General features: G+C 44.0%; 2 protein-coding genes across 4 annotated transcripts; one reads left to right on the forward strand and one right to left on the reverse strand.

The window, feature by feature from the left end:
* Positions 1-127: 127 nt before the first annotated feature.
* Positions 128-3,874, reverse strand: LOC113579804 (zinc finger protein 239). 2 transcript variants are annotated; one of them, XM_027014000.2, is made up of 4 exons: positions 3,731-3,874; positions 3,111-3,273; positions 2,573-2,752; positions 128-2,386 (listed from the first exon to the last, which is right to left on the reverse strand). In XM_027014000.2, the coding sequence occupies exons 1-4, from the start codon at positions 3,776-3,778 to the stop codon at positions 1,836-1,838; spliced, it is 942 nt and encodes a 313-aa protein (XP_026869801.1). In that variant the 5' UTR covers positions 3,779-3,874; the 3' UTR covers positions 128-1,835. The 2 variants fall into 2 exon arrangements, with proteins under 2 accessions (XP_026869801.1, XP_026869792.1); XM_027013991.2 differs by having other exon boundaries at positions 128-2,752.
* A 482-nt stretch (positions 3,875-4,356) lies between these two features.
* On the forward strand, positions 4,357-24,156 carry LOC113579737 (transcription activator BRG1). Of its 2 annotated transcripts, XM_027013880.2 has the most exons (33): positions 4,357-4,524; positions 5,515-5,740; positions 5,875-6,007; positions 6,357-6,767; positions 7,230-7,328; positions 7,612-7,879; positions 8,622-8,748; positions 10,514-10,687; positions 10,995-11,168; positions 11,453-11,677; positions 11,864-11,994; positions 12,144-12,198; positions 12,416-12,528; positions 12,823-12,970; positions 13,306-13,469; positions 13,550-13,616; positions 13,753-13,863; positions 14,443-14,685; positions 14,865-14,978; positions 15,381-15,488; positions 15,921-16,007; positions 16,155-16,201; positions 16,297-16,463; positions 16,724-16,887; positions 17,427-17,654; positions 17,871-17,948; positions 18,199-18,417; positions 18,607-18,863; positions 19,474-19,582; positions 21,315-21,416; positions 21,651-21,783; positions 22,090-22,226; positions 22,958-24,156. In XM_027013880.2, the coding sequence occupies exons 2-33, from the start codon at positions 5,519-5,521 to the stop codon at positions 22,994-22,996; spliced, it is 4,854 nt and encodes a 1,617-aa protein (XP_026869681.2). In that variant the 5' UTR covers positions 4,357-4,524; positions 5,515-5,518; the 3' UTR covers positions 22,997-24,156. The 2 variants fall into 2 exon arrangements, with proteins under 2 accessions (XP_026869681.2, XP_026869690.2); XM_027013889.2 differs by lacking the exon at positions 4,357-4,524 and having other exon boundaries at positions 5,519-5,740; positions 19,477-19,582.
* Positions 24,157-25,210: the final 1,054 nt, after the last annotated feature.

Raw genomic sequence — 25,210 nt, forward strand, 5'->3', positions numbered from 1 at the left:
ATATCTGTACTCTGTGTATGTACGGAACATTTTCTGGAAGAACAGGTAAAACATAACTGTCCTAATAAATCTAAATGTACAATAACAGTACTGAAACATTTATGTACAAATAGAGTAAATCTGTGAGTGGTGATTATGTGTTTATTTTGTGCAAATAAGAGATAATTACAATAACATATGAAGAAAGCACTCATGCACAGGCAAAGGAAGGGGTGCCCCAGGATTTGAAAATACCACACCTACTCTAGTGCCTGGATTCAATCAGAAAAATGACTTAAATACTATCACTGTACCCCCAAATATGTTATGTTGTCTAGTTACTTTAAAAATGCTGCACATTTTGGTTCTCTCTTTGGAGCAATATGCAGTATAAGAATATTTTAAGAAGTTGCAGTTGACGATTCCGATTGAATCAAAGCCTATGAAACTAAACACACGTTCCATTAATGGTTAAATACAAACATACATTACAAAAAAAAAGAAAGGAAAAAAAAAGACAGTAACATGGAAAAAAAATGCATCAACAAAAACAAATGTTAGACACTAAATCTAATTTATATGTTTTGTGAAATATTTGATTAATACACAATTCACCTAAAAGTGCAGACCCCAAACATTTAAAAAAAAACTAATGAATCTCAAATTGTGGTTTCACAACAAAGGACTTACACTCTAACCTGGTAAATACTACTTCCAAGATCGTGGTGACAATATAGTTTGGAAGTGGACAAAGGGTCATATTTAACAAAGAATATTTCTCCCCAGGTATTCTTTACATGACGAATACAGTAGCATTTTACAGTGCCACGACAGTGGCAAAAGCCATCACAAGACCATTGTGTGTCATTACATACAGTGATACGTCATAGGAAATAAAATAGAAAGAAAAGAAAATTACAAAAAACATCTCCATGTAGTTACGTACGTCCCATCTTGAAGTCAACAGTCATAACTGTTGACCGCTTCTGCACCTAACAGAAATGTATTCAGCACACATTTGTAAAGGGTTTAAAAAAAAAAACATTTAAAGCAAATAAATGTAAATACAAGAAAAGTAAGCATACACATTAAGAACCTTCTTTACAATATACAGTTCTAGTCTTTCACTTGACAATATACCTTGCTACAATATACACATTGTACTGTACAGTTCACACTTTAAACTCCACTTTGAAACTGTACTGGGAATTTTGGGGGTCTATAGGGACTGTCATGGGAGAACTAACAGATGGATACTACTTAAATCTGGAAGAGAAGTTGCCAGTGTGTAACAGTGAACCTGTTTTTATAAAGGAAGGCAACCACAGGTCGTGCTCTAAAAGGCGCTTCCCAGTAAATAAGGACATGTAGAGGTAGCAATTAAAAAAGTGAGCTGGAATAACTTATGTTTTGGATTGTTAAATAAAATGTGGGAAACAAAAATGAATACGTTTCAGAGAAATTCTACAGAATTATATATTTTTGTTTAAAAACAAAACAAAAACAAACCAAAACAATATTTCATTATTTTGCATGATATTTATGAGGGAATGTCAAAGGCCAGTCAGCTAACTGCCCTCTCCATCATCTCCTGGGGCAAATACACCAACTAGCACAGGCATGACTGGCCCTCCGTCCAGAGCCAACAGGTATGCAGGTTTTTGCTTCAGTCATTCACAAATCTGCTTCTAATCACACCTTAAGTAGCCCATTAACTTACTCAAATCGTAAGTTACACAGCTCAAAAACAGTCCTGCAGTACAGCAACATTAGCAGTCAGATTGGCCAGAAATAAAACAAAAAATAAATGCCCTGCAAAACCGAGACCAAAAAGGTAGCCCTAAATGCCAGTGAATTCACGCCCGCTCTCCATTATGTATCCTCTGGTGTCTCTTCAGCTCCCCAGACCTGAAGAAGTTCTTCCCACACTGGGCGCAGTGAAAGGGCCTCTCCCCCGTGTGGATGCTCTGGTGCCCCTTCAGACGCTCCAGCCTGGAGAAGCTCTTATCACACTGGTTGCAATGGTATGGTTTCTCACCCGTGTGAATCCTCCTGTGCTCCTTCAGGTGACCCGACTCGGAGAAGCTCTTGCCGCACTGGTAGCACTGGTAGGGTCTCTCACCAGTATGCGTCCTGTGATGCCTCTTCAGATCGCCTGACCTGAAGAAGCTCTTCTCACATAGAGTGCAGCGGTGCGGACGCTCTCCTGTGTGGATGCGCTGATGGCCCCGCAAGTGTCCAGAATCTGAGAAGGTTTTGTCACACTGGGGGCACTTGTATGGCCGCTCCCCACTGTGGATCCGGAGGTGTCTCTTCAGGTCCCCGGACCTGTAGAAGCGTTTGGCGCACTGCGGGCACTGGTAAGGCCTCTCTCCTGTGTGCATCCTCTCGTGCTGCTTCAGGTGCCCTGAATCAGAAAAATTCTTACCACACTGCAGGCAGTGATACGGTCGTTCCCCTGTGTGGATACGCTCGTGCCTCTTTAGATCCCCCGATGTGGGGAAATTTTTACCACACTGAAAGCAAGGGAATGGTCTCTCACCGCTGTGAATTCTCTGGTGACGCTTAATGTCACTGATTCTAAAATACTTGCCACAGTCCTGGCAGTGGTATGGCCTGTCTGCCGACGGCTGGCTACTCGGTTTGGGTGGCGGACTAGTGAGAGGAGCAGCAAGGGGTGCAGCGAGAGGGGTACTGAGAGGAGCGGTTTTTGGATTTGCACCACCGCAGCAAGCCGTGAGGCACTCTCCTGTTTGCTGCTGAAGATGCTGGGCTATTGAACAGAAAAGAGAATGCAAGAAGTAGCTCGATCTAATCTTGAGGAACAAGAAACGTTTATTAGCAACGCATTTGCTAATAACGGCAATGTCTCCCAAATGCCGTAAATGTATTAGCAATGCATTTCTATCTGAATATGAATTCCAGAGTTTCAGATTACAATGGGTTCAGCAGTACAACGGGTACTATGCATTACGTTCAGCGGATTATGTAGCTAATAGGCTAATTACATAGTACACAATTTGACAAATTTTTTTAATACATTTAAAACGATTCTCTTACAGAGTTCTGTAAAACTAATCATTTTTGGGGGGAGAACCATTCGCACCGATCAGAAAACTTCACTGACTCACCAAAATGGAAGAAATCTTCGACACTTTCGTCTTCCTCTTTGACTTTCACACTGTGCCCCAACGGACGACCATAGTGCTGAAATGGTACAGCACTCCGCGGTCCTGCTGTGGGTAGAAATTTAGTACTAGAGGAGAGAGCCTGGTTCAGTTTGTTCCCGTAGTCCTAAAACAGAGGCGGAATAATCATTGCTCTACCGCGTTAGCTAGATGCTAGCTCGCTAGCTAACGTCGCTACACAAACGGACATTTTGTGCAACCAGGGTGGGATTCGGGAGATCGGGGTTGGGCGAGGAAATGGTAGATAAAATATTCCAAAGCAACTTCTGTCAAAATTTGCAATAGAAATGTAGAATTCGACGACTAATTAAAAAAAAAAAACGAAAACCGACTTTAGCTGTGTAGCATATTAGCAGAATTCATTCAACCAAATGAGGCTTGTGTCCATTTGCGTGAGAAGGATCCAGCCAGCGGCACGCTAACTTGGATGACTGGCTAGCTAGCTTGTAAGCTAGCAAACTAAGCGCTTACTCAAAACGGGATTTTTCTTTGAGTAACAAATATTGTTACTGCAAAACTACGCAATGTGAAAGAATATGCAATTGCAAATTATCTTCACTCACCATATCCACTCTACTCGCCCATTTGTTTAAATTATCGACGAAATTCATCGGTTACCAGACGTACAGGCAGAAATTTGATATTCACCGGAACTCTGTTGTGTTTACCAAAGACAGCCTACAACAACAGGAAAACACACCACTGCCCCCTTTTGTTCCGGAGTATAAAAGAACCGCGACACTAGAGGAAATTGTGCAGGCACTTCCAGCAGTCAATATATTCTCGATGTAACCTTAATATAAAATAGAAACTTGCAAATAGACATTCAAAGCCCTCTACACATTTTACTCAGTCTCAGTGATATCATGCATGGCCCTAAGAAGAAAACAAATTCCTCAAAGAATCCTGAAACCCCGACATGAGCATATTATAACCTGCTCTAGTCCATAGGCTGAATTGACACAAGTGTTACCCAATGTATGATGACAAAAACAGCAAACAAAATATCATCAGATTTATAAAGTCAAGTACTCTATTGCTATTATTTTGCTCAAATATTAGAATTCGAGACGAATGTTTATAAGCACATAATGATCCTCGATCTTTCCTCCAACCTCTTGCTCCCCCTCCTCATCAACAACATCCAAAAAAAAAGACTCATGCCAGGTTTGGGTGGTGAAAATTCACCCTCTCTTTGTGGGCGCACAATCTCTCTCTTTGTCCACAACGGCGCTCCGTACATTTATAGTCTACAGAAGAACTGAATGCTAGAAAGCTTACGGTAAACCATTCATCTGCTTTAGATATGCAACAGCAAGACCTCGGCTGTTCTTGAACTTCAATTACAAATTAGCTGGTAAGTCAGTCCTTACACCAAGACACGGTGCACCAGTGTTTTTTTTTAATTCCAAGACAATGCTAACGTCATTGTCATCTTGTTTGGCAATTATACAAAAATGCTTTACAGAATAGTATGCAATCTATAACGCGATGTTTTATACGCAAGTTTTAATGAAATCGTTGAACGAGATTCCACACTAGACGTCCAGATGTTTGGCGGCGGTGGGTGAGGTGATCTGGTGCAGAAGGAGTCGCCCTCTTAAAACCAGCCTTTACGTAGCGCTGAGCCGAAAAGGACAACCTGGAAGACATTTTCTTTTTCTGTCATACTTGTTTAATATGCCTGTTAGAGCTCTCCGTTGTATCTGGTCGTTTTCTGTTATCAGACATCTGTGCAATGTCTGTAAAATGAACTGCGGTTATCTACTGACCACGATGTCGGTGTCAAACATTTTTCGTGATGCTGCAAAGATCCCATGACATGTCCATGTCTATTGTTCCCAACCTGAATCTTGTCCAATTACAACAACCAGTATCATCACCTGACATTGCTGATGTTATAACCATTTAGAATTAAGTTGGTCTGTTTAATTTACATGACTAATTATGTTAGTCATATTATGTACTAATTACCAGGTAACTTCCAAACTTGTGTATATGCGTGTGTGTGTGTGTGTGTGTGTGTGTGTGTGTGTGTGTGTGTGTGTGTATATATATATATATATATATTATTTATATATATATATATATATATATATATATATATATATATATATATATATATATATATATATATATATATATATATATATATATATAATATATATATAACATGTCTATTACACAAAAATGGGTTAGGTTTAGCAAAATCTTTAGTTTGTAGACAGAAATGTACCAAGTATTTTCAAACTAGTGATTGAGTTTTGCAGCTAGAGCCAAAAATTTGTGCCAAAATAAAGAGCCTAAATTTTAAGTAATAAACCATTCCCCTCTCTGTGTAATGCAGGAGGATGTCCACCCCAGATCCTCCGTTAGGAGGGACCCCACGACCTGGCCCTTCCCCAGGACCAGGACCATCTCCTGGAGCGATGATGGGGCCGGGGCCATCTCCCAGCCCCTCCCACAGCATGATGGGCCCAAGTCCTGGACCTCCCACCACATCTGGCCATGCCCTCCCACAGCAGGGACCATCTGGATACACACAGCAAGAGAGTGTGCACCAAATGCACAAAGTATAGCCCACATCCTGCCTTAGTCAGCCTTTGTGTGTGTGCATTTGCATGTGTTCAGTTAGTGAGTTTGCATATGCCTGTTTGTAGAAGTTTAAATTTCATGTGCATATACCGTTCGTTGTTTATTTCTGCAGCCTCTGGAGAGCATGCATGAGAAGAACATGGGAGAAGACTCTCGCTTTGGTCAGATGAAAGGAGTGGCAATGAGATCAGGAGGTCATGCTGGCATGGGGCCCCCACAGAGTCCCATGGACCAACATTCACAAGGTACACAAATAGCTCCTGAATGTACGTGTGTGTGTGTGAGAGAGAGAGAGAGAGAGAGACTGTATGTGTGTATATGTAGTTTTTTTGACTCTGGACATGGGGCTGTGATTAGTGTTTTGAGAGTTTACAGGAATATGAATTTCCAATACTTTACTCAAACTTTAATGAAACCAAGCATCTTTTTAATGTAATTATCCTTATAACACAATAAGCCGACCTCTTTGTAGTCCCATTAAAGTTACTATAAAGCCTTGTAGGTTTTAGGTGTGTGGTAAAACTAAAAATTATTTTTCAGCCTAATGTTGATGTATATGTCTTTCCCTTATACCTTACATCTTTTCATCTGCAGGTTATCCCTCTCCCCTGGGTTCCTCCGATCATGTCTCCAGCCCTCCTTCCGCTCCTCTGCTGTCCTCCTCCACCTCCTCCACACCTCTGGAGGGCGCCGACTCCCAGCAAACCCGACCTGGCACCCAGAGTGGTGGGTCAGGCTCCGGGAGCAGCACCCCAGGCTCTTCCACCAACCCAACGCCCTTTAACCAGAACCAGCTGCACCAGCTTAGGGCGCAGATCATGGCATACAAGATGCTGGCGCGTGGGCAGCCTCTCCCCGACCACCTGCAGATGGCAGTACAGGGCAAGCGGCCCATGCCAGGTATGCAGCAGCAGGGCCAGGCCATGCCAAGTCTGCCTTCTGGTGGAGGAGGGGGACCTAGTGTGGGCCCAGGACCTATGGGCCCCAACTATAACAGAGGCCATGGTGAGCAGAGTTTCGATGCTGCATTCACACTCTGTCCACTCCTAATACAGTATAAACTGAAACACGCAAGCCTGTGGCGATTGGTAACTCTGTGGAATCTGTTTGTTGTCCTTTCAGCAGCTTGAAGTGTAGTCCATCACACTGATTTGCTTAAATCATATTAAAATCATACCATATTTATCATATCTTGAAACAGTTTAATGAAGATACAGTGGTCCAGTTTCATTGTACACATTCAGTAGGGTTAGCCTATGTAGATTAAAGATATATTTTATTTGTTAGTACGACCTGGGACCGTTCACTTACTCAGAATAATAAACTAGAGGTGCATTAGGTCTTTCACAAAAGAAAAGGTTCATGAAAGGCAAGTTGTGGAGTGGAAACTGCATTGAACATTCTGGTCCACTGCGGTCCACTGTGGTAACTTAAGTAAAGGGTTAGTGTGTGCCGGCTGCTCCGCAGGGTTGACGGGCCCCAACCTGCCCCCACCGGGTTCTTCTGGAGGTCCCCCTGGCATGCAGGGTCCCCCTGCCAATGGGCCCCCCAAAACCTGGCCTGAAGGTAAGAACACAGCTGCTTCTGGTTCTGTTCTCATAGACGTTTAATTAATATCTCTAATATGTTTTTTAAAAATAATAATTTAATAATTATAATAATAACTTAATTATAATAATAAATACTTAGAATGAATAACCTAGTTTAATTTGTTCTTGTCTTACTAAAATGTGAATTTTCCTGTGAGTGAATTAGTATGGGCATACACCAGTTTTATGGACCAATACAACTAGCAGAAGATTTCAAAAGGTATCAAAGCTTGAAACGCTACTATATTATTATTCCAAAGGTCCCGTGGTGAACGCAGCGACCCCTTCCAACGCCCCTCAGAAGCTGATCCCGCCCCAGCCGACAGGCCGTCCCTCCCCTGCTCCACCTTCGGTGCCCCCAGCTGCTTCCCCCGTCATGCCTCCCCAGACACAGTCTCCAGGGCACCCGAGTCACCCAGTCCAGACCGCACCCATGATCCCCCTGCATCAGAAACAGAACCGCATCACTCCCATTCAGAAGCCCTGTGGACTGGACCCCGTGGAAATCCTGCAGGAGAGGGAGTATCGGTAGGGGAAACCGTACACCCCTGAACCATACACTCCTGTACTGTGTGCTATACAGTTCATAACAAAAGTGTGGATACACCTAGCTGAATGTTTATTTTTTTGAATCTCAAAGACATTTTGGTGTATGCTAAAATTTGCTTTCAACACAAATAGTAATTAAGTTGAGCAAAATATAAATGTTAAGCAATGTCATTTGAAATGGGCACTCTCTTCCTAAACAAGTAGTTTTCATTTAGTCACTTAGGCACCCAGTGCAGAGCATGTGTGAGAGCTTGTTTAACTGGCTGAGAAGCCTCCCGGATGCCTGCCTCTTAAAGCCGGAGAAAATGCAGTGTGTTTAAAGCTGTCATCATGGCAAACAGGCGTCCTTTGAAGAATATAATATAGTTTGGATTTACAACTTTTTGGCCATTGCATAATTCCATATGTGTTATTTTAAAGTTTTATTAATACCTTTGCTATTCACAAAAATGGGCTTCAGTAAATAGTAAAATGTCAAGGGTACATATGTCTGAACTTTTGATTGGCACTGGATAATACAGTGAGTATGACATAGAAATACAATGAAAACACAATACATGTCAATGTAGCTAATAGTATGAGTTTATTCTCAGTATTCAGTATTTAGTGTTCTAATATAAATGCTATTAATAATTAATGCTGTAGTTATTATTATATAGTTCATTCTATAGGTCCTGTTGTGAAGCTCATTTCAGGAAATTGTTTTGTTTTGTTTGTCCAGGCTCGAAGCACGTATAACACACCGCATCCAGGAGCTGGAGAATCTTCCGGGCTCTCTAGCAGGAGATCTGCGCACAAAGGCCACGATAGAGCTCAAAGCCCTCAGACTGCTCAACTTCCAGAGACAGGTACTGGTGGGGATCGGTAAAATCTGCTCTGGCAAATCATTACTCAAAATAAATGTTTAAAGAGTTGGGCCATTTAAGTTCTGTAATTTATTTATATCGTATTTATTTATCACTAACATCGCAACTAAATTAAAGACCCAGGGGACATATCATAAAGTTGTAATGTTGGGAGGCGAGGCAGGATGCAGAGGCGAGCCGTCGTTTTGACAAATGCAGACATTTATTTTACACGACAAGGAAAATGAAACCAAAACATAAACAACACTTAGCAATAACACTACGTAAGAACGTAATGAACGGACAACTTCTTAGCACACAACAGTGTACAGCATACAATACAGCATACAAGGGTCAAACACAGACAATACTAATGACTAAACAGGACCTTAAATATACACCATAACAATGGAAAGCAAGGAACAGGTGTGATACATGAGGTGTGGTTACAAAGACGAAGACACACACACGCACACATACACAGATGGCATCACACAAACACAGGGAGGAGTCCAGGAGAAAGGGGCTGTGCTGTGACAAAAGTATTATTATTATAAATGTTTTTATGCTACTAAAATGCTATATTTAACATTCAGCCCGAACCAAAATACAATAAAACTCTGCTAAAAAAAACCATCCAATTTGGTTCATCAATCTGGATTGAAAACATACTGTGTGCTGTCCTAATATTCAAATGAGCATGCTTGATTGACAGCTGGCTGTTGCACACTCACAGCCTGTTATGCTACTCAGGTAGACCTGAATATAATGGTATAAGGAGGGAGAATCGGAGTGCTACAACTGCACGTGTCCGAACCTACCAGTGAGGACAACACAAATAATTCTGAAGTTCAAATGCCAGATAAAACAGCAGGTACTGATAGAATGATAGGATTTTATGTTCTCTATTAGGATGAAAATTAAATTATAGGCTTAGACACATATGGCTAGCTCAGTGGACATTGCATATACCTCACTGCAAAGTAAGTTAACATAGAATTGTTTGCCTTTGAGTCTTCAAATTAGTTAGTTTTAGTTTCTTCCAGAGGCCCTGAACAGCATGTTCGGATGCATGGTATCATGGACTCCACCAACTGAGCCATGGTTTGATCTTCCAGCTGGACAGTGATCCAAAGCACACCCCAAGATCAACACAAACATGGAGCACTGACCACAGAATCAAGATTTTGCCATGGCCATTCTCGTCCCCTTGTAAAAGGAGGTTACACAAAGTATTAAATGAAGGGCTGCTGATGATTATGGTGTGCGTAGATTTGAGAACAATATTTATTTCATTATATGATTTCTTTTTTTTTTTCAGTCATTGTCCTTCAAAGAAATGTAAGAGTTTTGTTCCTTTTTTAAAAATGTTTTTTACAGACCATTTTGCTCATTTACCATGAGTGTCCGTGTTTTTGGAAGGCACTGTAGATTTCATGGGTCATTAAGCAACAACAACCTAATAATTAGATTTTAGGGAGGACTGATCTTTATATCTTACAGTTGCTTAATAGAAGTATTAAACCTCATACCTTTCTATGAATAATTTATGGAATTGACATTTTCTGCAAATTTATTGCATACAAAATGGCATGCAGCTGAACTGCATATAAAAATCTTCTTAAATCTTCTTCGTCTTGAGAAAAGGAATATCACTAAATAAACCCTTTTACTGTGTGTATGTATGTGCATGTGTGTTTGTGTGTGTGTGCGCGCGTGTGTGTGTGTGCGCTTGCTTGTGTGTGTTTGTGTTGCTGCATGTATGCAGCTTCGTCAGGAGGTTGTGGTGTGTATGCGGCGTGACACAGCTCTCGAGACGGCTCTGGATGCCAAGGCCTACAAGCGGAGTAAGAGACAGTCACTTCGAGAGGCACGTATCACCGAGAAACTGGAGAAACAGCAGAAGATCGAGCAGGAGCGTAAACGACGACAGAAACACCAGGTAAACCACAGTCACGAACATCAGGTAGATGTCAATGCAATAAATAACAGGTAACGCAGAAATATAAAGGGTAGGTAAATAACAGATATAAACACCAAGTAAGCAACAAACACAAACACAAAAAGTTAAATAAACAGAGAACTTGCAAGGTATTGTGTGTTGTTTGATATTTTGTATGAGGGGCCTATATATGATCACTGGATTCCTGCCTGACCAGAAGAATGTTCCAGACTGTTATCATGATCAGAGAATCTCTCAGCTGAGCTTAAAATGGTCTGTATGCTGTTTCATTTTTGATATTTCGCAGGAATATCTGAACAGCATACTCCAGCATGCCAAAGACTTTAAGGAGTATCATCGTTCCATCAGTGGAAAGATCCAGAAGCTGACTAAAGCTGTGTCAACATACCACGCCAACACGGAGAGAGAGCAGAAGAAAGAGAATGAGCGCATTGAGAAAGAGAGGATGAGGAGGCTGATGGTGAGGAGGAAGTTGTCTCTCAAATACATACGCACATATACACACACACGCGTGCACACCAACATACACACATACGTTCACTGGCTACTTCAGTGGTGAAGGATGGCTAGAGCATAGCAAAACATGGGCTGAACTCTGTAAACAAAAATCTGCAAAGTTTCTAATAAAATGAATGAGTGGATATACATGCATGTGTGCAGAAACTCATGTAAACACACACATACACACACACACACACACACACACACACACACACATTTACAAACCACTCTGTGTTCTGACAGGCAGAAGATGAGGAGGGCTACCGGAAGCTGATTGACCAGAAAAAGGACAAGCGTCTGGCCTACCTGCTGCAGCAGACCGACGAGTACGTGGCCAGCCTCACCGAGCTCGTGCGCGCCCACAAGGCCGTGCAGGCGCTCAAGGAGAAGAAGAAGAAGAAGAAGAAAAAGAAGAAGAAGTTGGAAAATGCCGAGGGGCAGCCTGTGGCGCTAGGGCCGGACGGAGAGGTAGGACAACAGTGACAACATTGCTAACAATGGAAGCTTTAATACACATAACTACACAAAAATAATGCTAATAATATCCCTGATGGTAAATGTCATAATTTAGCATATCTTTGTGAATGCGTCTGTGTATGAATGTCTGTTGGTTCTCTCGAGCTTCTTTGCCTCTGTATTCTCTGTGTCCCTTAGCCGCTGGACGAGACGAGTCAGATGAGTGACCTACCAGTGAAGGTGATCCACGTGGACAGCGGGAAGATCCTGACAGGGGTAGACGCCCCTAAAGCGGGACAGCTGGACACCTGGCTGGAGATGAACCCTGGGTGAGCACGCGGGCAAGCCAGCCTCCCATTGGGGTGGCCATTCAGCACAGCTGCGACTGGATGCCTGGGAGAATGACTGGGCCTGATTTTGCGGCTGCTTTCTTGCGTTCAAAGGTCTCTGTGTATTTGTGTCTGTGTGACTGTGGCAGATATGAGGTGGCTCCAAGATCAGATAGTGAGGACACAGGGACTGAGGAAGAGGAGGTGAGACAATTGCATTGCAAAAGCATACCAAAATGTCCTAATGTACATGTATATCAAATCATGTATAGAAATGCCCATATATATATGAAATATATAGATTTTGAATTCCAAAAAAAGCCTTAGCAGGCGGAATGATTTGAGTGGAATTGATTCCATTATTATTCTTTTGATGATGATGATGATGGTTATCTTGATGATTTCTGTATTCCAAATGAAGGAGGAAGAGGAGGAGCAGCTGCAGCCATCACAGGCTCCTGTGGAGGAGAAGAAGAAGATTCCAGATCCTGACAGTGAAGATGTATCAGAGGTGGATGCCCGTCACATCATCGAGTAAGATCCCTCAATCAGGAACCGATCTGAACAAGCTTCGTGTGTGTCACCAGCCAGCTAAGATGTTGTATGCACAATGAGTATGATTTAGTATTAGCACTTTTAACAGTGTTTCTGTGCGTGTGTGTGTGTTTGTGTGCATGCACGTGTGTATGCGTGTGTTTGTATGTGCACATGCGCATATGTGTGTACTTGTGAATGTGTGTGCTTGCGGGTGTGTGTGTGTGCGTGTGTGTCTGTGTGTGTGTATGTATGTGTGTGTGTGTGTGTCTGTGTGTTTGTGTGACCCTATAGGCATGCCAAACAGGATGTGGATGATGAGTATGGTGGCACCGCGATCATGTGTGGCCTACAGTCCTACTACTCCGTGGCTCATGCTGTCACTGAGAAGGTTGAGAGGCAGTCCTCCCTGCTGATCAATGGGCAGCTCAAACAGTATCAGGTGACCACACACAGGCACACATCAACACACCCAGCCACACATCAACACACCCAGCCACACGTAAACACACCCAGCCACACAACAGCAAACGCAGCCACACATCAACACTGCACTGTTTTCCTATCCTGCTTCTCTGAGGTTTTGACCACCTGCACATGTTCATGCATGTTAGAACAGGAAAACACTTTTTTTTCTACAACTGTAAATGAACTTTAATGAAAATACAACAAATTATTCAAATTTAGTTGTTACAACATATTATTAACATGACAATATGTTAATAATAATTTTAAATCAGTTACAGTAATGGTAATGGTCTCTTCTATTTATCCCAGATAAAGGGTTTGGAGTGGTTGGTGTCTCTGTATAATAATAATCTGAATGGGATTCTGGCTGATGAGATGGGATTAGGTAAAACCATTCAGACTATTGCACTTATCACCTACCTCATGGAGTACAAACGCCTCAACGGACCCTATCTCATCATCGTACCTCTTTCGTGAGTAGCACGTCGCTGACACACTTGGGCTCATTCTTCTGTATTGTTTCGAATCGTGATGTACGTATTCCTTTGGCCAGGACTCTCTCTAACTGGGTGTATGAGTTCGACAAATGGGCACCATCTGTAGTGAAAGTCTCTTACAAGGTGAGTGAAAGTCTACCTCAGAACACAAATATTCCAGATGTACTGTATGTATATGAAGCACTTTGCTTGCACAGCTGATGAAGGACCTCTGACCTTCTCTCTCTCTCTCTCTCTCTTTCTCTCTCTGTGCACTTAGGGCTCCCCCGCAGCCCGGCGAGCGTTCGTACCTCAGCTGCGGAGCGGCAAGTTCAACGTCCTCCTCACCACCTATGAGTACATCATCAAAGACAAGCAGGTGCTGGCCAAGGTGAGCGGGCACCCGCCGCAAGCAGTGTATGCTGACAAGACATATGAGAAGTCTGTCAGTGCGAGGGTACAAATCTGAGATCATTAACCTCAACCACATTTAAACATGTTTATCTGAAATCATTTTAGTCCAAGATATTTTATATAGAAGAATCCTGGACCTTCTTCTAACTAAAAGTTGAACTTACACCTGCTCAGTTTTAGCAGCAGTTGTGGTCTATTTATGTTTCTGGCTTTTAGCTGATGCTTTTATCCAAAGCGACTTACAATTATGACTGACTACAACTTGAGGGTTGAGGGCCTTGCTCAGGGGCCTGAACCAGCAATCTTCCAATTACAAGTCAAGAACCTTAACCACTGAGCTACCACTGCCAGGTCCACTGTCTCTTGCATATTATTGGGATGAGGTTTGGTCATTGGCTTTAGCCAGCATGAGGTAGGTGTATACAGACTGGATAAAAGTGTCTCACCGACAGCCAGTAGTAGCATCCACAAGGGAATGGTAGCAACACCCACGCGCTCTGACGCCCTTGTTCACCCCCCAAATTCCCCCCGGCTGCCGCGTTGGCCGCTTTTCCAGATCCGCTGGAAGTACATGATCGTGGACGAGGGCCACCGGATGAAGAACCACCACTGCAAGCTGACACAGGTGCTGAACACGCACTACCTGGCGCCCAGACGGGTCCTGCTCACGGGCACGCCGCTGCAGAACAAGCTGCCCGAGCTCTGGGCCCTGCTCAACTTCCTGCTGCCTACCATCTTCAAGAGCTGCAGCACCTTCGAGCAGTGGTTCAACGCCCCCTTCGCCATGACCGGCGAGAAGGTCAGCGTCTTTCTCTATGTTTAGTTTAGTTAGCGTGTTTAATTGGTTATTTCATCTATGAGCGTGAGATAATGAGGCATGTGTGTGATTTTGACCGGAACACTTGTGAGTACATCACGTGTATGGTGCGTACTGGTGATACTAAATCATCCTCTTCCTTCTCCCGCCCTCCCTCCCAGGTGGACCTGAATGAGGAGGAGACCATACTGATCATTCGACGCCTGCACAAAGTGCTCCGCCCCTTCCTGTTACGCAGGCTGAAGAAGGAAGTGGAAGCTCAGCTTCCTGAGAAGGTGAGGAGAGCAGTATTTATCACAGCTCCCCCCTGTGGACTGCTTTTTAATTTTTATATGTGGTTTGTATGCTTAGATATATGAAACCTAGTCAGATGTTTCAGTAAAATGTATTTTCTTGATTTTGTTTCTCATGCTTTTATTCAAAGTATTTCCTGTAGAAGTAACTAATGGAAGTTTCTATCATTCTGTACTAATAGGGTTTAGGATTTTTCATATCGACAAAAAGTTCTGTCAGACCATGTTTGTAGCCCAGTATTTGTCAAGATAAAGCAAGCTTTGCCAGACAGGGATGTGGGCCTTGGACTTTGAGATACGATGAGATTACTGGCTCTGAGATATGCTGAGATTACAGAGTCTGAGATATGATGAGAGTACAAGATCAGTTGTGTGTTACTGCAGGTGGAGTATGTGATCAAATGTGACATGTCAGCGCTGCAGAGAGTTCTGTACAGACATATGCAGGCCAAAGGTGTTCTGCTCACCGATGGATCAGAGAAGGACAAGAAGGTGAGGGAAATGTTCACGCATGTATGCATGTGTGTGTGTTCGAAATGATTCATACCAAATAATGTAAAACAATGAACAAAAATAACTAAAGCAGTTTCATGTTGTAGTTTGTATTGGATGATTTGTATGGTTAAGTGTTACAACATGAACACAAACTGTGTGTGTGCGTGTGTGTGTGTGTGTGTGTGTGTGTGTGTGTGTGTGTGCGTGCGTGCGTGCGTGTGTGTGCATATGCTTGTGCTTATGTGTGTGTGTGCATGCGTGTGAGTATGTGTGCGTGTGTGTGTGTGCGTGCGCTTGCTTGTGTGTGTGCGTATGCGTGTGTGTGCTTGTGCTTGCATGTGTGCTTGCGTGTCTGTGTGTGTATGTGTGTGTGAGTGTGTGTGTGTGCATGTGTGCGCGTGTGTGTGCGTGTGTGTGTGTGTGTTTCAGGGTAAGGGTGGCACTAAAACTCTGATGAATACTATCATGCAGCTGAGGAAGATCTGTAATCATCCCTACATGTTCCAGCAGATCGAGGTATGATGTCATAAGTGACCCTGGGATGGGGGACAGCCACTTTCGATGTTGAATAACTGCTCATTTAGCTTCCTGCTTGTGCCATGCGAGGATACTCTTTACTCTTGACCTTTCAAAGCACGTTTTTTTGTGCTACACTTTGTGCAGGAGTCATTTTCAGAGCACCTGGGTTTCTCTGGAGGTATAGTTCAAGGGTGAGTCAAGACCTTTAGTATTTGAGATATAATAGTAAAACTGTATTTGTGTTAGCCTTAGCAGTGACTTTTTAAAACCTTTGACCTTTAACCAGCCCTGACCTGTACCGAGCATCTGGAAAGTTTGAGGTATTGGACCGAATTCTTCCCAAGCTCCGAGCGACCAATCACAAAGTGTTGCTCTTCTGCCAGATGACATCATTAATGACCATTATGGAAGACTACTTTGCCTACCGCAACTTTAAATACCTGCGTCTGGATGGTAGGCCCTGGGCATTACGTTGTGTGTCCTGTTAAAGACAGACTTGAAAATAAATGATGAAATAATTAAACTATTCTGACATAAAACTTTTTTCCCCTGATTATTCTAAATGCTGCTTTTCTACAAAATGCATGAAACAGACATGTTTGAGAGGATTTAATTTTTAAATCAATAAAATCTCAGAATACAGTGATATACCTAACTCTTCTATGCTGTTTTTCCCATAATGCCTTGCTCTCACTTGGGTCCACTGTCTGCAGGCACCACCAAGGCGGAGGACCGGGGCATGCTGCTGAAGACATTTAATGACCCCGAGTCGCAGTACTTCATCTTCCTGCTGAGCACCAGGGCCGGCGGCCTGGGCCTCAACCTGCAGAGCGCCGACACGGTGGTCATCTTCGACAGCGACTGGAACCCGCACCAGGTAACGCGTCAGACCACCGAAGCCCTGCGCCAGGTACCGTTGGGTGCGGTACAGGGCCTGTTTCGGGGAACATGATGCTGAGCTCCCATCAGCTAATACCGGAAAGCACGCGGAGTGGAGCCCAGCAGCTTGTGTTACAGTCTTGGGTTGTGTTACTAAAAGAGGAGAAGCCATGAATGTGGAAAAAATAGATCTGAGAGTGGCACAGTCTACATAAAAGTATCAAAGTATCGAAGTTAGAGAGTACATCTCTCTCTATCTCTCTCTCTCTCTCTCTCTTTCCCTCTCTCTCTCTTTTTGTCTATATCTGTCTCCCCCCTATGTCTCTCTCTCTGTCTGTCTCTCTCTCTCTCTCTCTCTGTCTCTGTCTCCTTATCTGTCTCTTTCTCGGTCTCCCCCCTCTGTCTTTCTCTCTCTGTCTCTCTTATTGTCTCTGTCTCCCTCTCTATCTCTCTCTCTCTCTCTCTCTCTCTCTCTCTCTCTCTCTCTCTCTCTCTCTCTGTTTCACTCTGTCTCCTTCTGTTTTTTGATTTGTGTAGGACCTTCAGGCTCAAGACCGAGCTCACCGGATTGGGCAGCAGAACGAGGTGCGCGTGCTGCGTTTGTGCACAGTGAACAGCGTGGAGGAGAAGATCCTGGCCGCCGCCAAGTACAAGCTCAATGTGGACCAGAAGGTCATCCAGGCGGGCATGTTTGACCAGAAGTCCTCCAGCCATGAGCGCCGGGCCTTCCTGCAGGCCATCCTGGAACATGAGGAGCAGGATGAGGTCTCCTGTTCTTTCTGTTTCATTCTTGATCCATTCTGTCTCTTCACATAAGCAATCCACTGGTTTATTCATTGATAACCTTAGTACAGGGCAGAATCATTGCTGTTCATGCCTTTTGTGATTAGGGAAAAAACTCTTATCTTCTCTTCTCTGCTCTTCTCTGCTCTGCTCTGCTCTGCTCTTGTCTTCTCTCTCATTTTGTCTTCTGTGTATTAGGAGGAGGATGAAGTTCCAGATGATGAGACTGTGAATCAGATGATTGCGCGGAGTGAAGAGGAGTTTGATCACTTCATGGTTGGACTTTCTCTCCCTTCTTCAGATGTTTCACATTCAATCTGATTCAATTCATTTCAGTTCAACTAATGTAAACAAAATTTTGTTTTCAGTTCAGTCCAGTTTAATTCTATCTAATTTGTTTTAACTCTCTGAAGATACATTTAGACAGTTAGTTAAACTTACAACTTGTCTTCCCATTATATAAATGGACATCTCTGAGCGTCGTCCTAGTCCACCTAAATTGCAAATTTCCAAATGCTTCGGATAGCGGATGGATCTGGACCGTCGCCGCGAGGAGGCGCGGAACCCCAAACGCAAGCCCCGGCTGATGGAGGAGGACGAGCTGCCGACCTGGATCATGAAGGATGACGCAGAGGTGGAGCGGCTTACCTGTGAGGAAGAGGAGGAGAAGATGTTCGGCCGTGGCTCGCGACAGAGAAAGGAGGTGGACTACAGTGACTCGCTCACCGAGAAACAGTGGCTCAAGGTCAGAGGTCATGTGTGCAAGAGTGAGGCAACCTACCTCAAAGAAAGGCAGTCCCTGAGTTTGGTTTCTGCAGCAGATGTTGTTGTCCAAAGCAGCTTATCCCCGATCCTCTTTCTTCATCCCTCCATCTCTTTTTCCTCATCTCTCCATCCTTCTATCCTCTCTCTGTACTCCTCTCACTCTCTGTAGGCAATAGAGGAGGGCACCCTGGAGGAGATTGAGGAGGAAGTGCGGCACAAAAAGACGACCCGGAAGAGGAAGCGGGACCGTGACCCCGAAACAGGGCCGTCTACCTCTGGGACCCGTGGGGGGAGGGACAAAGATGAGGACAGTAAAAGACAGAAGAAGCGGGGACGACCCCCAGCCGAGAAGCTGACCCCGAATCCCCCCGCACTCACCAAGAAAATGAAGAAGATTGTGGATGCTGTCATCAAATACAAAGAGAGGTAAAAGGGAATTAATTTCTGTTTCTGTGACCTGCGTTACAGTGGTATTGTATTTTTAATTACCTTACAGGATAAATAAATGTTCTTCTGGCTGTGATTTTGCACAGCCAGAATTACCCTCTCCAGGGCGCATTTTCACAGCACTTGTTTTGGCAAGAAACGGCCACTGAGGGGAGCTAAAGAGAAGTCTAGACTTGTTTGTAGATGTTAATACCATTTAAAGGAACAGATGTGATGGAACATTCCCATGCAAGATGATGATGAACGACTTTCTCTGTCTTTAGGCCCAGATACCAAAGCATTAACATTCACTTCATTTCTACTTTATTTGTGTTGCAATTTTTACATTCGTTATTGTCACAAATAAGCTTCAGTCTTCAGACAGAAAGGGGAAGCCACACGTCTCTGGCTGAGTCTAGATAGTGGGATTTTGATGTGAAAATGTCAGAGGCAAGGCTGGCAAGATAAGCCAGTAAAAAAGCCTGATAAGGCATGATGATCAGTAAACATGCTTCCCCTCTCCACTGGGTAGGTGAGCGCGTCTGCTCTATAAAGTCTAGTTCTGTCTGAACATTGCATCATGATGAACTCTCTCCCCCTGGTCTCGCAGCAGCAATGGCCGCCAACTGAGTGAGGTGTTCATCCAACTTCCGTCTCGCAAAGAGCTTCCAGAATACTACGAGCTGATCCGCAAACCCGTCGACTTCCGCAAGATCAAGGTGAATGTGTGGACATGGGTGTGGATGCAGACGTGGGTGCCGGCCCAGGTGTGGGTGCGGATGCGAGTGTGGGTGTGGAGGTGGGTGTGGGTGCGGATGCGAGTGTGGGTGTGGAGGTGGGTGTGGGTGCGGATGCAGGTGTAGGTGTGGGCGTGGGTGTAGGTGTGGGCGTGGGTGTAGGTGTGGGCGTAGGTACAGGTGTGGGCGTGGGTGCGGGTGCGGGTGTGGAGGTGGGTGTGGGTGCGGATGCGAGTGTGGGTGTGGAGGTGGGTGTGGGTGCGGATGCAGGTGTAGGTGTGGGCGTGGGTGTAGGTGTGGGCGTGGGTGTAGGTGTGGGCGTAGGTACAGGTGTGGGCGTGGGTGCGGGTGTGGAGGTGGGTGTGGGTGCGGATGCGAGTGTGGGTGTGGAGGTGGGTGTGGGTGCGGATGCAGGTGTAGGTGTGGGTGTGGGTGTAGGTGTGGGCGTGGGTGTAGGTGTGGGCGTAGGTACAGGTGTGGGTGCGGATGCGAGTGTGGGTGTGGAGGTGGGTGTGGGTGCGGATGCGAGTGTGGGTGTGGAGGTGGGTGTGGGTGCGGATGCAGGTGTAGGTGTGGGCGTGGGTGTAGGTGTGGGCGTGAGTGTAGGTGTGGGCGTGGGTGTAGGTGTGGGCGTAGGTACAGGTGTGGGTGCGGATGCGAGTGTGGGTGTGGAGGTGGGTGTGGGTGCGGATGCAGGTGTAGGTGTGGGCGTGGGTGTAGGTGTGGGCGTGGGTGTAGGTGTGGGCGTAGGTACAGGTGTGGGCGTGGGTGCGGGTGTGGAGGTGGGTGTGGGTGCGGATGCGAGTGTGGGTGTGGAGGTGGGTGCGGGTGTAGGTGTGGGCGTGGGTGTAGGTGTGGGCGTGGGTGTAGGTGTGGGCGTGGGTGTAGGTGTGGGCGTAGGTACAGGTGTGGGTGCGGATGCGAGTGTGGGTGTGGAGGTGGGTGTGGGTGCGGATGCAGGTGTAGGTGTGGGCGTGGGTGTAGGTGTGGGCGTAGGTACAGGTGTGGGCGTGGGTGCGGGTGCGGGTGCATGTGTGGAAGTGGGCGCATGCAAACACGTACACAGCTGCGTATGCAGACAGGGCAACACACACAAACTATGTTGTAGCTCCAGTGCTGAACTGATGCGTACTGATGTGAACTGATCCCCACATACTTGGCGATTTTTTTCTGTGCACTTACTGAATATATCACGGTCCTGAACCCATAGATATCAAATATCTTGACATGTGTTGTGTTTCATAATCCTTGCTTATAGTCCCCTTTGGCTATGAAAGCCAAAAACTGGTGTTAGATCAGTACAGTTATTTCATTGTGAAACAAAGCAACAGTGGGACTTAAACCTTTACTGATCTGCACTAATCTAAAGTGTGCTGAGTCTAACATAACTAATTGTAATATATATGACCTGAGTCATATATACGAATATGCATATATAATATAATATAATATAGACTAAGATAATGTCTGATCTGAGAGGATTCTCATGGACTATGGACTATGTTGTTGTGAGCATAATATATCCTTGCTAGTTGTAATTAATAGCACCTAATAACTAAAGGAACTAAGTAATGAAACATTCTTCAATTAGGAAGTAGTTTGTGATGAAGACGTGATTCAAATTCCAGGGGTCTTCCAAGGCAGCAGTGCCCAGTTTGATTATATGATATTGTGTCTTAATTAAAAAATTAACATAACGTTTTGATTTCTGCAGGAGCGCATCCGTAGCCATCGCTACCGCAGTCTTAACGATCTGGAGAGAGATGTGATGCTGCTGTGTCAGAACGCCCAGACCTTCAACCTGGAGGGCTCTCTGGTGGGGAACCACACACCAACAAATGACACACACACACACACAAATCACAAACACGTACACACACACACACACACACACACACACACACACACACACACACACACACACACAGACCCATTTGCACAGAATAACAAGCTTGTCATTACCAATAAAATGGTCCTGAAAGGGTGAAGGGTATGCGTGTATTTTTTTGTTTGTGTGTGTGTGTGTGTGTGTGTGTGTGTGTGTGTTCAGATTTATGAGGACTCCATCGTACTGCAGTCAGTGTTCACAAGCCTGCGGCAAAAGATTGAGAAGGAGGAAGAGAGTGATGGAGAGGACACAGAGGAAGAAGAGGAGGAGCAGGATGAAGGCTCTGAGTCTGAATGTATGGAATGCTCTCAGCAATTATTAAATAGTAACATTTATACCATTTTTTGCACATGTATGTAGATAAACAAGTTCCTCTTTTTTATACTATCAACAATCGTGATGTAGAATGAAAAATGTAGGACTTCCTTTTTTGGAGAGTAATAAATTAAATGTAAATAACAGCTTCTGAGAAGAGGACTGGTTGTGTCAGCCCCCTCAAATGAAGAAAAAGCTCAGCTGTCAGTACAGTTCCCTGTATATATTTTTGGTTCAGTGTATTTGTGTGTGTGTGTGTGTGTGTGTGTGTGTGTGTCTATGGCAGCACGCTCTGTGAAGGTGAAGATTAAGCTAGGACGAAAGGACCGCAGTGTCGAGAGGGGCAAGGGCAGGAGGAGGGGTGGCAGAACTAGAGCCAAACCCGTAGTTAGCGACGACGATACCGAGGAAGAGCAAGAGGAGGTGATACACACACACACACACACACACACACACCCACACACACACACACACACACCTACCCACACACACACACCCACGCACACACACACACATACACACACACACATACACACACACATACACACACACACACACACACACACACACACACACACATACACACCCACACACACCCACACACACACACACACACACCCATACACACACACACACACACACACACACACACACCCACGCACACACACACACCCATACACACACACACACACACACACACACACAAGCATAGGGGCCAAGCAATGACCCCTATTCACAACCTCAACCTTATATACGTGGCATCTCCCAAAATTATACACACATCCGTGCACACATGAACACACATGCACATCACTTTTAAAGCGCAAACCTCAAATCACAAAGCGAATGTATATGTGTATATAATATATAAATCTGAACTTTAGTGTATTATAGTACTTTATCTGTAAATGTAGAGATATTCCAAATTGTAGTGAAGTACACAAGGTTAAACTAGTTCCTCCTCAGGCAAATTCAGAAGCATTTTGCTTGCACAGCTGATGAAGGACCTGTTTCTTCATTAACTTTGTGTATTTTACTACAATTTTTACATTTTAATATCTATATATTTCTCTGTCTCTCTCTCTAGAGACAGAGTACAGTGTCTTGAAGTCCAGAGTCACACGTGTCAGCTGCTGCTGCTTAATGTGTTTCAGGAGCGCTCAAACAGTGCCAGTGAGGAAGACCAGGGATGAAGACGCTAGTCCATGTAAACTGCACATGCTCTCTCTAAAAACTACATGGTACCACTCATCCTTATTTCAGCATACTGGGAGCACTTTTTTAGGCTGTTTGAGTCAAGTGTAGACATGATAGTTTTCCACAACTCCCCAAAGTAGACTGGAGAAATGTGGACCTCAAGCGCTGACAGAGATGACAGCAATTTTTTCACACCAAACACATGTTAGGTTATCATTTATCTAGGAGCTAATTTTGGCCTCCAGACACTGACACTGGACATGGCTAGTCTGCATATATACAAGTTTTCCTCACAGTGTGGACTAGGCTAGCTAGCTATAAGTAAATTACCTAGATAGTTGAATCTAAGTGAACCATGTCATTTTAAACCAAAATGTGTATTGTTAGTAAAGCCTTGCATGTTCTATAATGTTTTGATGTGGATGCAGCTTGGAGCACACTGCCCATTGTGGACCCATTTGTCTTTACTCTGAAATGTTGCTCAGCCATATATTGGGTAAAGTTGAAGGTGCATACTGTCTGTATGTGTCTGTATGTGTGTGCGAGTGTGTGTACATGTATTTAGTTTCTGGTATCGTGCTGATGTAATTTTTAGGGCATTTTAAGTCATAGGCTTGATGGACAATAGCGTAAGGTCCAGCTGCATGTATTTAAGATTAGTGCGTTAGCTGTTACATTGCTGTATCAGCTTTAGTTTCCTACCTTGAGGTACTTTTAACTAAATGTTAAGACTGCCACCAAGATAGTGTGTAAGAACCATTGAGCTCCACATATCTCAACTCTTAAAACATGTATCTGACACACCATTGGTATAAAGGATAGTCTTGACGTGTAAGTTGCTCTAGATAAGAGCGTAACTTGGATCAAATGTAATATTAATGTTGTTTTTGAACGTGGATGCTCTGTAATAGTATGCTGAAGCTCTGTAGCCTTGAAGTGTAAGCTTTACTTTTGTAGAAACGTAACTTGATGTAATGTAGATTTTGTTCATGTTTTAAAATCCCTGAGTGTGCGGATGTCTCCACTGTTGTGGTGGATGTTCAGATAACTATCTGTCCCTGCAGAGAGTAAAACATATGACTTTTTTTCTGTATCGTATTAGTTGAGTGTCAGTGGACACTCAGAAATAACAATAAAATGCTGTAATGCAACTTGATGTTTATGATTGTCAAACACATATGTACAGTTCTGGACCGTCCCTCCTCTAACATACCTGATGTAACTCAGGATGAAGTGCAACAATTCTCTAGCAGTGCAACTGGATTCTTCCATTAAAAAGCACCTTGTAATACACAAAAAGCTTGTAATACACTTCAATGTCCTCTGAGTGGCAGTACAAAAATGCATGTGCTTAGATTGTTTAGCTTGAAATACGCAGCTGTTGTAAGGATAGGGCTGAGTGAGTAAATGGGTCACTACTCAGCCATAGCACTTGTGGGTGTGAGTACAGAGGCGTACTGTTGCTGGAGAATTCCCGTATGGAACAGGCTGGCAGGAAAGCAGACTTCTAGGAAACTATGGACTGGCTTTTGGGCACCTAACTAAAAGAACATAGAAGGTCAGAACTACCCTGCAAAGAAAGAAGGAAAAAGACAGAGAGAGAGAAACACAAAAGGGGTCTGATAAAATATTTCAGCACAACTATATCATCTTCCTCTGTCATTCTTCAGTGGTTCTTTAAAATGGAGACTACCAAGGATGGTGTTGTGTGTGACAGAGAGAGACACTGTCCAAGCGTCAGGACTGAACTACAGTCCATGCTTCTGTTCTTCCGTTCTTTGTGATTAACACATTGAAAGTTGCTGGGAAACTTTCAGAACAAATATGAATTAGTAAGAGGTCATCTGCTGTATAAATGAAATTAAAAAAAGAATGTGGACTTAAAGCCTTTTAACTGTATCACGAATAGAGTGGGGAGAGAAAAGGTGAAAGAGACCCTTTCCTGTAGTGAACCAAAGAGATCTAATCTCATTTTCACACTGTAACTTTGGGTGTGCATGTGCATCTGAAATTGTAGTAGTCTCAAAGCTAAGGGCCTGTCACAAAAAAATGAGTAGCATGAGTCAAATCAGTAATATGTGCCAGACATATAACAGACAGACAGCTGGATATGACAGACAGCTGGAGTGAGAGATGTGACACAGCAAGAAGCCGTTCAAGCGGAACTGTAACTGAATAGTTCACAGTTCGGTCCAAGTTTATGTCCTTGA

The sequence above is a fragment of the Electrophorus electricus genome, chromosome 1 (assembly GCF_013358815.1).
Source record: "Electrophorus electricus isolate fEleEle1 chromosome 1, fEleEle1.pri, whole genome shotgun sequence".
In the NCBI taxonomy this organism is placed as follows: Eukaryota; Metazoa; Chordata; class Actinopteri; order Gymnotiformes; family Gymnotidae; genus Electrophorus; species Electrophorus electricus.

Excerpts from the sequence above, each read along its gene's own strand:
- LOC113579737 (XM_027013880.2), top strand. The coding sequence starts at position 5,519 with ATGTCCACCCCAGATCCTCCGTTAGGAGGGACCCCACGACCTGGCCCT. Across the intron at positions 16,202-16,296 it reads TCTGGAGGTATAGTTCAAGG|CCCTGACCTGTACCGAGCAT; the intron begins GTGAGTCAAGAC and ends ACCTTTAACCAG. Across the intron at positions 17,655-17,870 it reads AACATGAGGAGCAGGATGAG|GAGGAGGATGAAGTTCCAGA; the intron begins GTCTCCTGTTCT and ends TCTGTGTATTAG.
- LOC113579804 (XM_027013991.2), bottom strand. The coding sequence starts at position 3,778 with ATGAATTTCGTCGATAATTTAAACAAATGGGCGAGTAGAGTGGATATG. Across the intron at positions 3,274-3,730 it reads GGGCGAGTAGAGTGGATATG|GACTACGGGAACAAACTGAA; the intron begins GTGAGTGAAGAT and ends CCTCTGTTTTAG. Across the intron at positions 2,753-3,110 it reads CGAAGATTTCTTCCATTTTG|CCCAGCATCTTCAGCAGCAA; the intron begins GTGAGTCAGTGA and ends TCTGTTCAATAG.